General features: G+C 49.8%; 1 protein-coding gene across 2 annotated transcripts; it reads left to right on the top strand.

Annotated features, from left to right (window-relative positions):
- Positions 1-1,364: 1,364 nt before the first annotated feature.
- On the top strand, positions 1,365-5,980 carry LOC140681835 (uncharacterized). Of its 2 annotated transcripts, XM_072922335.1 has the most exons (7): positions 1,365-2,371; positions 2,623-2,804; positions 2,952-3,072; positions 3,672-3,752; positions 4,185-4,290; positions 4,637-4,754; positions 5,069-5,980. In XM_072922335.1, exons 1-4 carry the CDS (start codon positions 1,402-1,404, stop codon positions 3,680-3,682), a joined length of 1,284 nt encoding a protein of 427 aa, XP_072778436.1. In that variant the 5' UTR covers positions 1,365-1,401; the 3' UTR covers positions 3,683-3,752; positions 4,185-4,290; positions 4,637-4,754; positions 5,069-5,980. The 2 variants fall into 2 exon arrangements, with proteins under 2 accessions (XP_072778436.1, XP_072778435.1); XM_072922334.1 differs by having other exon boundaries at positions 3,672-4,290.
- Positions 5,981-10,687: the final 4,707 nt, after the last annotated feature.

Below are 10,687 nucleotides of genomic sequence, written 5' to 3'. Positions count from 1 at the left end.
GCACAAGCAGCTCCCCAACAAGACTTGAAGACTAAAGGACAAAGCTTCCCCCTCCACCTCTCCACAAGCAGCTCTAGGGAGTCTCTCTCCATTGCAAGACCTCCTTTGTCAGTCTACAGTGACAAGAGTTTGCTCTAGGAGGTGTTTGCATTGGAACTTACCCTAGATGGGGAGGGAAGGAGAGGTGATTCCTGAGGAAAGAAAAGTGCAACACCTTCTGGGAAGACACCAGCATGAGTTCACTACAACTGTAGGCCATTAATTGCTGCCTGGAAACCAGGCAAGAAAACAGAGCTCTATAGTGTGGAGCTCACAGAGCGTGTATTTGTTTATTCATCACCAGTTGTGAGGGGGAAAGCTCCACCTCAAACTCTCTTGCCCATTCTTCGCACAGTAGTATTTTACACTTTTTTATCACATTATACTTTCCTAACCTTCCTCTTGTAACATGTTTTCTAATTACACTATTACAAAAGCCCTTGTAGCACACGTGCAGTTTCCGCACGAGATGATCGTCAGCCTCCTGCTGCTCCTTTTGGATGAAAGCTCAGAAGGCTTCCTCAGGCTTGAATGTTTTTACCTGTGCTTCTGCACATGCTCTACAACATTGTCTGCTCAAATAGTGGTTAGCTTTTGCAGTTAGCTTGTTCTGCTAAATTTGCTGAATTCTAGAAAGCACCTCATTCCCATCCCCGGGCACAAAGTACTTTCTGCATAGCCACAGCTTTTAGCACAACTCAAGCATTACCTCCTTGCCTCACCACCTAAAAGAAGAGAAGTAGGACGGGGCAAACCAGAGAGGGTGATGGGGCAACATTATCTTGTTGCCCAGGCATTATAATACCTTGGGATAAGCAATATCCATCTGTGGGGCACTAGCATGGTTTTGGTGACAACGCTGACAAAATTGCTGCCCCTTCCTGCTGTTGCTGCTGACTCTAAATCACGAGAAATGTGCTAACTCTGCCAAGACAGACAGAGATGTTGAGATAAAACCAGCTAGTCTGCTGAAAAGGAGGCCAAAGGGATGTTTTCTAATCCCCCCTTTTCATCCTTTCCCCAGCCAAGACAGAGCAATGTCCTCTCCCTCTGTAGCCGATGGTGACCCAGGCGCGGGACGCAGCGTGGGGACAGAGCCCGCCGCCGCTCCCAGCGCCCTTGCCAGGGGCTTCCCCTGCCTGCCCAGCCGTGCTGTGCCGTGTTGTGCCGTGCCGAGCCCGGCCAGCCCCGGGAGCCGCCCCGCCCGCGCTGTGCCCGCGGCCCCGGCTCTGCCGCGCCCGTCCCGCCGAGTCCGGCCCGCGCCGGGGGCCCGAGCGCAGCGTCCCCCTCAGGCCGCGCGCTGCCGGCGCAGCCGCGGCCGTTGCGCTGTGGCCGTTGTGGCGGCACTCGGCGATCGGCACCATGGCGGAGCTGCCGCTGCCCGCCGGGCTCTGCGCCAGCACCTTCCCCGCCAAGCTGTGGCGCCTGGTGAACAGCCCCCGCGTCCGCTCCGTGCGCTGGGACAGCCGGGCCCAGGGGCTGCTCATCGACCGCTCCCTCTTCGAGCGGGAGCTGCTCAGCCCGGGCGTCGCCCAGGGGCCGGCCCCGCGCCCCTTCAGGGCCACGCGGTTCCGCAGCTTCGTGCGCCAGCTCCACCGCTACGGCTTCCGCAGGGTGCCGGGCCGGGCTGGCTCAGCTGCGCCGGGCGATGCCGGGGCCTGGCTCCACTACAGCAACCCCTGCTTTCGCCGCGACCGCCCCGACCTCCTGCTCTGCGTCAGGCGCCGGAGCACGCCCAACAGGCAGCGGCCGGCGGCGGGGCGGGAGCGCCGTAGGCGCCCTCCCCGCGGCTCCCAGCAGCTCCCCGGGGCGCGGCCGCTGCCGGACGGGCAGGGTGGGCGCGCTCGCTTCCAGCCGCTGCCCACGGAGCGGCCGCCGCTGCAGCCCGGGCGCCCGCCCAGCGGCTTCCTCCTGCTGCACAGGGAGCGGACGCTGCCGGACGGGCGAGAGCTGCGCAGCCCCCGGCCCGGCCGCTTCCAGCAGCCGCCCGGAGAGCGGCCGCTGCTCGCCCGGCGCCCGCCCTGCGGCTTCCACCTGCTGCACCGGGACCGGCCCGTGCCGGCCCGGCGGGAGGGGCCGAGCCGCTTCCAGGAGCTCTATGGGCAGCGGCCACCGCCCACCGAGCAGGAGGTGCTTCAGATCCCGCCCTCCGACTTGCTCGGTTTCTGCGGGGAGCCGCTGCTGCCGCTCGGGGGGGCGCAGCCCCGTAGCCGCTTCCAGGACCTCTACGGAGAGCAGCTGCCTCCGGTCGACCGGGAGGTGCTCAGGATGCAGCCCTGCAGCTTCCAGCCTCTCCACAGGGAGCAGCAGCCCCCAGCCTCTGTCCCGCAAGGTAGGAAAAGAGCTGTAGCTCCTTGCTTTTCCAAAAGGTCATGAAAAGTGATTGAACTATTTTTCCACAAGGCTCTGTCATTCTTGGCCCAAAATTGTCAAGCCTATAAAGAAGGGGCACCTAGAAAGCTAAAAGATTCTCTGCCTGGTTTTCCTGCATGTTTCCTGCAATGTTTAATCCAGGGTAGCAACAGAGATCTGTGTCCCAGAGCCACATGGTGGAGCCTGACCAATGTGTTTGGATTCTTGCAGCTGCCTCAGGCACTTCAGCCCCCAGTGCTCCGCCTGGCAGTGCTGCAGCATCAACAGCCTCCAGCTCAGCACAGAAGACCCCTGGGGAAGAGCAATTGCCACCAGTGGATCTGGGCTTTGCCATAGAGCAAATGATTCGGGAGATCAGGAGGTCCCTGTCTGAAAGGTCTCCCTCTGCTCAGGTAATCCCATTGGAGAGGAAGGGAAGAGGCTGGGCTGAGAGCTTTTCAATGTTGTTACATGGAGAAGGAGAGTAACTTATCCTTGATGTGATCCCAGCAAAATACTGAATGATCTCTAATTTTCTTATTTTCTGTTGTTCTTTCAAGGGGAATACTGATGTTGTCCCTGAGTCTTCAGGAGGGGAGTCTGTGGACCGAGCTGCAGCCGAGGAAATTCCATCTGGCACCGAGAGCTGCGGGAACAGTTCTCCAGAGCCCGAGGAGCCTGGTAAGGACAGAGCCCCCATTGGTTTAGAGAGGTGTGAGACGGCTGCTCTGAGCCTGCCTCTGGCAGGAGGGGAGATGAGAAGAGTTGAGTTCTTGTCTGCAGGGTTGGTGCTTCCCGGTGCCTTTAGTTCAAATCCTGCACTGGCACAACCTGCCCGAGCCCTGCCCTCCCTGCTTCTTCAGAGGCTCTGACACCGAGTCCTCTGCTGTGGCAAGAGAGCAGGGAATAAGCCTGACCTTGTGGGAGTTGTGTCACCAAGCTGGCTGTCCCAGTTTGGTTCATAACTCAGCCCTCAGCAGCCTTCAGCCATTTCAGTGAGGACGGTGGTCTCTCTGTCACTGGCACTGTCTCTGTTTCAAGCTCTCTTGGGTGCCATTTGCACTGTGGGTGCTGAGACTTTATCAGGATACTTAAATACTTTACACAGTTCAGTTTTGAACACTTGGAAGGATCCCTGTTCTTTAAAGAGCAGACTTCAAATTGCCAAGTGAGTCTGCCTTTTAGACCATCTTTTGTAGTCCCTGAAAGAAGGACAATTGGTGCTCACGGGACAATTGCACAAGGGCCAGTATTGACTCAGTGTTTCCTTTGCTTCCCAGATCCAGTGTGATTGACTTCCCCAGGAGGGCTGCCCTGTGTGGCAGGAAGAGACAGAGGGAGAGCCTGTGACCATCGGGCAGGTAGAATTCCTCTATCTCTGGTTATATTTATAGATGTGTATAGTTATTTTTATGTATGTAGTTGTATGTATAGGTTGATATAGTTATATTTATCTATCTAGATGGTTAGAGATCTGTATAGTTAATTTATTTTTAGTTTTAGGTGTATATATTTATATATTTATATTTTTATATTTTTTATAATATTTATATTTTAGATGTGCACTTTTAGTTATAGATGTCCATAGTTGCATTTATACATGTGTATAGTTACATTTACGTGTATTTTTAGAGAGGCATATTTATATTGATATATGGGAGTTTAGTTGCATAGATTGATACCTGTATAGGTATAGGCCTCTTTTTAACTTCTTCCTCTGCTCTGCTTCCTGCCTCGCCTCTTGCTTTTCCTCCTGTGCCCCCTGTGTCGCCTCTCCCTGTGCTGGGTCCGAGCTGGGGCCGGGCCGGGCGGAGCAGCAGTTCCAGCCCGGGTGTCCCTGGAGCGGTGGGAGCTGCCGCTGGCCCCAGGCCCTGTCCCCTGAGGAGCTGCTGAAGGACGGTGAGAGCGAGGGGGCCGAGGGGGCGGTGACGCTGAAGGGACGGTGACCCTGAGGTGCTGCTGGGGCTGAGGGGTGTGGGGCCGCCGAGGGCAATGGTGGCACTGAGGTGACAGGGAAGTGGCACAGGCCGAGGGCGTGGTGGGTCTAGGGGGACAGGAAGAGTCAGAAGGGACTGAGGGGGTGAGAGAACTGTGAGGGGCTGAAGAAACTGAAGGGGGCTGGGGGTTTGCCGAGAGCATGGCGGGGCTGAGGGGATGGAGGGGCCGGCAGGGAGCACAGAGGGCTCCGGGACTGCAGCTCTGCCAGGCCTTGGAACCAATTCCAGAGCCTCCGCTTTTGCCACAGCTGCACTGAAGACCTTGAGGACAGCCGGAGGCTGACGGGAGCCAGCGGGGAGAAGCTGAAGGCCAGCAGCAAGAGCAGGGATGGGGGACCTGCTGCTGCCACCCTGGAGAGAGCCCGGGTGAGGCCCAGGCCCGGGGAGGCAGGGCGGGGCTGAGGGTGGCGGGCCTGAGGCCGTGGGCAGTGCCCGGCCTCAGCGCAGCTGCCCCGGCTGGCACAGGGGCTGTCCTTGGGCAAGGCAGCTGTGCCGGCAGGGCCCGGGAGCTGTGCCGGCTGTGCCGGGCCTGGCCCGCTCGGCTGCTTCTTCTCTCTAACCCTCCTGGGGTTAGATCGTCTCTTCCCTCATGGAAGTGCAGCTGCTGCCAAGGAAATGTCCCCATACTGACTCAGTGTTCCCTTTGCTTCCTACGTGTGTCATCTGCTGTCCCTGTCCAGGAGAGCTGCTCCGCATGGGAGGAAGAGACCGAGGGAGAGGCTTTGGAGATGGGGCAGCTGGGATCTCTCTGCTTGGAGTTCTGTTTGAAGATGTATGGACTGGCACAGAGACAGGGATTATTATATAGATATGTACATATGTAGGCTGCTGTTTGTATAGGAATATTTCTATATGTCTATTATATTTATGGATTTATGCTATTGTATAGATATAGATATGTTTCATGTGTATATATGTATCTAAGCGTACATGTAAGCTGTTATGTCTGTGTTTAGTTCTATTTCCTATGTATACAGTTGTGTTGCTATCTATGTCTATTGATGCAGTCATACATATATGGCTCTGTGTGTAATTATTTTTACCTATGTAGCCAGATGTATAGCTGTATATTTGTGTTGATGCATTTGTATGGATATTTAGCTTGGCACAGTGATATTTGTATATTTCTAGATAGGTTTGTGTTATATCTATATTGTATATAATATGCAATATTTAATTTATATTTCTATCTGTAGATTCTTACAGTTATATATGTATTTATATATATTTTTCTGTATATATGTATTTAGTTCTACTTAAACATGTATGGAGATGTGTAATTCTATTAGTTGAGTTCTTGGTACAAGGTTACTTGGGGTAGGAATGCATATTTCTGTATTTCTATATGGGCTGTACACTTGTAGTAATATGTAATAAATGAAATTGTTAAAGCTAATTAATCTTTGTGTATAGTGAGTTGTTGTAGACGTTGGCGATAAATTAAGTTTTATTAACTGAATTTGGTATTTTTACCTAGACTGGTTGTTATAATCTAATAAATTCCTGGTTTTAACCTTAATTGAGATTTGTATAGATCTGTATTGTCAGCACAGGTGTAGCAATTTGTAATAAATGACATTTTCCAACTGAAATTGATTCTCATGCATTTGTCAATTGGCAGTGCGGCTGTAGCAATCTGCAGGAAATGCCATTTGTCAGTTGCACTGGGTGTTTTGTGATTTCTGCTACGCAAAGCCATGAGCAGATATAAATGCTGGAGGATTTTGGCCATGAAAATCTCTGGCCAAGCCCAGGACTTGCACTCAGGCTGGGCAAGGGAAGCACAGATTTGGGATGGCAGCAGAGCCACACGTTGGCTCAGAACTCGCTGCAAAGGCCTGCTGAGGAAACTCCGGGACTCCACGGAGAGTAGAACTCCAAGCAGGAGCCACCTGGGCAGCAGAAATCATTCACAATGAAAAAAAGAGAGAAAATGAGGCAAAGCAGACGTGGGGATACTCTGAGAGTCTGATAAAATGCTCTCAATCACCGCTGCCTAGGCACATCTTCTGCAAAAATATTTTGTTAAAAGCTGAACACCTCCCATGAAATGCAGATTGCATTTTCGCCTTCACTTACCTTGCTGTGTGAGTGGAGACACTCTCTCCTTTTCACTGAGAATTTTTGCCCTTCAGCACCTGACATTAAATCAAAGATTATGTACTACCACTTGGCACCATAAATGAAAACAGCCCTGCCCTCATGACAGTGTTTGCTAAGTCTTCCCTCCTCCTGTCCCCACATCTCACAAATGGAACCATCCCCTTCCTGTCCAAAGTGTGCCTGAGGTGAGTGAGGGCTCCAGGAGCTCAGGAGGCTGCAAGAGCTCTGCAGGTGGAAGGTTTTGCAAAGCTTCCTGAGCATCAGTAAACTCTGGCTTTGCCAGTCTTCCCCTGGAATATTGTTCTACTGAAGAAAGATCTTGGAGGACACTGTGCCTCCAGCTCAAGTAAAGTTTGTTTTCTTCAAGTCTTGAATAGAGGAAAATGAAAATTGTGATTGTTAGAATGAAATTTGGAGTTTGGTGCAGCTGGGTTTACTCCATTATTTGCTGTGGTAAGTAGGGTAAAAGCTTTAAATTCCCAGCAGAAGCTGACTACCAGCCCACACAGACCTGAATGAGGCACAGGTGTGCCTGCTGCACGCTGGTCCAAGGGAAAAGCTGGAACAAGTCCCCTTTTATCACAGATGGAGCCTGTCTGTACTGTTGTCTCCAGGGCTGTCTGTGGTAAGACACAGCAATCCAGCCAGAAACTGTGGATATGAGAGTTCCATCAGCAACCTGCTTCTCCAGAGTGAGGGACGAGGCCAGCGCGAAAGCCTGAAAGGTGTTCTGGGTGCTGGAGAAGGCCAGGCTGTCCTTGTGCAGGGATGGCCTTCAAAGGGGACCTCACACCTTGTGCTGCTGACAAAGGGCGGCTGGTGGCCTTCCACAAAATACTTCTTTTGTGCAGCTCTGAAATGTTCCAGCCAGCAACAATTCCTGCTGCTCACACCAGCCCCTTTCCAAGCAGGAGGAATTTGTGTAAGCAGCCAGACAACTTAGTATCAGGAGAATAAAATACTCAGGTGAGTGTTATCAACTCTCAGCCAGAAGCTGCATCCTCAGCCCCTTATCTCTCCCAGTTGTCTCAGATGTGGTAGAAGCGGCAGGAAATCATTGATTCTGGAAGGGAAAGCAGAAGGAGGAGAGGCAGTGGCTGCTCCCTGGGGCCTTGGGAGCAGCGAGAGCTATCCAAAATAGGATCTCTGCTGAGTTATGGAGATAGAGTGACCAACCAGCAATGCTCTGTTTGAGCCTTCTGTGAATGTGAGCATGGAAATCTGACCTTGTAAAACAGAGAAAAAGGGGTCCATAGGTATTTGCCACAACTTGGAGGGGCTCTGAGTCACCTACTCCAGTGGAAGGTGTTCCTACCCATGGCAGAGGGGTTGGATCTAGAGGGTCTTTAAGATCCCTTCCAACTCAAGCCCCTCTGTGAGTCTGAATTACAAACCCACAATGACAAAGAGAACACAGCAAACCTGGGTCCCGCTACATTATTGGAGGCTGCCGTAGTCACTTGTGCCACCTGGAGACTGGTTTGTATCTGGAGAAGTTTTCATGGTCCCACAGTATTTGGGTGTGACTTTCCTGGTTGAGGGCCCCAAAAGATGCCAGAAGAGATTATTTGCAAGCTGAGAATTGGTTAAGCTGCCTGTCAACCTGATGGGAGAAGTGTACTCATGTTATTGCAGTGTTTACCCTGGACAGGCTAGATAATCTGTTTGCTGTACATCCTGGAGGGGGCTTTGTCGTTAAGAATGAAAAGCAAAAAGACATTTCTCTTCAGAAGAGTCTTGAAAGAGCTTTTTGTATTATCAGAAGCAGCTACACTGATACTGGCCAATGTGGGAAATGGATTTGTAGAGAGTTTTCAGGGCCTTGACAGAAGGCCCACACAGTATGTATCTGTGTGCAATCTTGAGATAAGAAATGCTGATTCAGAAATGCTATGGAGTAGGATAGATATTGTTGAGAGAGAAATGGAGCTAGAAGAAAGTTTCATAGGATGGTCTTGTAAATAAGACTAGATACTTTGGAGAAACAGAACTATAAAAGATGTGTTGTAGTAGGATCCACGAGGGGTATTTTTACATGATTTGCTTTAAGGCATCTACAGCAAAAAGCTGATAGGCTAAGAAACGCTTCTAGTGTATTGTAATTAGGAAATAGCTTCTGATTGTGATGGCATGAATTCTAACATCTGTATTGTCTCACCCTTCTCATGAGACTTAAAATAGAATATAAGTTTTTAAAACGCCTCTCAGTTCCCCATCTCTGAATCAGGAAAAAAATATTGTCCAACAAATTTGTGTTCTCGTGTCAGGAGCAAATAACTAACAGTCTAACACACCTTGGTAAAACAGCATACAGGTATGCTGGGCATAGGGCCAGACGTCATTGTGATTTCTCATGTATCCTGGCTGTGCAATTGGAATTTGGTAACAACTAAGGGTGCTCTCACAGGAATTGGAGGAGCTGCCTTGTCTGCAAAGTGAATTCAGGATTACTGTTACAGGTCCCGAGGGAAGGACAGCAATCATCCGTCCCCTTGTGGTGCAGAAGCCTATCACAGTATGGGGAAGAGATGTGTTGTCTGAGGGGGGAGCGAAGATAGAAAGGGGTTTTTGATGAAAATCACAGCAACACCTGCCACTCTGAAATTATCATAGAAAACCAATCAGCCGATTTGGATTAATCAATGGCCTCTTACACAAAAAAAATTGAATATTTTCCAAAAATTAGTAAGTGAACAACTACAAGAAGACCACATCAATACCTACAACCAGTCTCTGCAATTCCCCAGTTTTTGTCATTCATAAGTAAACTTCTGATTCCTGGAGATTGCTCCACGACCTGAGGAAGATCAATGAGATCATAGAGGACATGGGGCCTCTGCAACCTGGTCTTCCCTCTCTTTCAATGATTCTAAGACACTAGCCTCTTGCCATCTGTGGATGCTGACAGAGAGAGAAACAGATAACTTTCCCAGGCATCATCCTAGGGAAGTTGTGAGAACACTCAGAGAAATAATTAAAACAATTCTTATCTTAATTGCTGCACCTGGTGTTTGTGAACACGCGGAATGTTTGTATGTGATGCTTATGGAAAGATATTTTACCAGAAGATGTCGTTCCTAATTAATCAATGATGTGAGGGGTATTGTTTGAGAGCCAATCAGGTTCTGAGTGAACTATCCTGCCTATAAATATATGAAGTTCCTAATAAAAATTGCTTTATGCCTTCTGATCATAGGAGTCAATGTCACCGTTCTTCAGCCATTCCTAACTCAATGGCGACAGCGTACCACAGGGAAACCTAGTCTTAAGTAAGAGCCATGTGTAAGATTTCATGGTGTCAGTTTATTGATTTGAGCATAATGCAAATACTAATAGAATAAGGGGTGGATAATGTCTTAGGTTGCAAAATGTCTCTGGGAGTATGTATTCTATTGCCATCTGTTAGAGGTAGGGCAATTATCTTCTGCTAATTGGGCCACCCGTTAAAACCAGGTGGGACAGTTTTCTTTATTTCTTACACAACCAGTCCTCCCTCCGGAAAATATTTTCTCTTAGTAGGCCATTGAATCTCACTGCATGACTGATGAAATTACGTCATCCCATTGTGAGACACTCTACCCAGGGGGAGGAGCCAAGCATTCCTACCTAGATATAATATGAGATTTGCAACACCACAGCAGCCTTTTCCAACTAGATTCCCAGAAGAGCAGTTTTCTTTTCCCCTGGATTGCCAGAAGAAGACCAAGCCCATCTACACCACCACTGGACCTTCAGAGGAAGACTACACCCTGTATCAGGATCACTGTTTCAAGAGAACCACAGCTGTCACACCAAGACTACAGTCACCATGTAATCAGACTGCTACCAACTCCCCGACCAACAGAGTGTCAGGTCATGTTCTGACTCTGTCAGTAGATTTTTTTTGTACTGTTGCATTTGTATTTGAATTTTCCTAATAAAGAACTACTATTCCTCTCCCATATCTTTGCCTGAGAGCCCCTTTATTTCAAAATTATACTAATTCAGAGAGAAGGAGTTTGCATTTTCCATTTCAAGGGAGGCTCCTGCCTTCCTTAGCAGACACCTGTCTTTTCAAACAAAACACAGGGCCATGACATTCCACAAGAGGAATCACTGGTGTACATTTCATGGACCTCTCTCAATCCTATTAAAGTATTGTAGTCCTGGTTTAAAATAGACAGGTATGAAACAACTTTGAGAGACAGAGACTAAAA

The sequence above is a fragment of the Taeniopygia guttata genome, chromosome Z, assembly GCF_048771995.1.
Source record: "Taeniopygia guttata chromosome Z, bTaeGut7.mat, whole genome shotgun sequence".
Lineage (NCBI taxonomy): Eukaryota > Metazoa > Chordata > Aves > Passeriformes > Estrildidae > Taeniopygia > Taeniopygia guttata.
The sequence above is the reverse complement of the archived record's forward strand: the minus strand, read 5'-3'. Positions and strand labels throughout refer to the sequence as shown.

Coding starts and splice junctions, on each gene's coding strand:
- LOC140681835 (XM_072922335.1), top strand. CDS start 1,402: ATGGCGGAGCTGCCGCTGCCCGCCGGGCTCTGCGCCAGCACCTTCCCC. Junction 2,372..2,622: donor CCCAGCCTCTGTCCCGCAAG/GTAGGAAAAGAG, acceptor GGATTCTTGCAG/CTGCCTCAGGCACTTCAGCC. Junction 2,805..2,951: donor AAAGGTCTCCCTCTGCTCAG/GTAATCCCATTG, acceptor TGTTCTTTCAAG/GGGAATACTGATGTTGTCCC.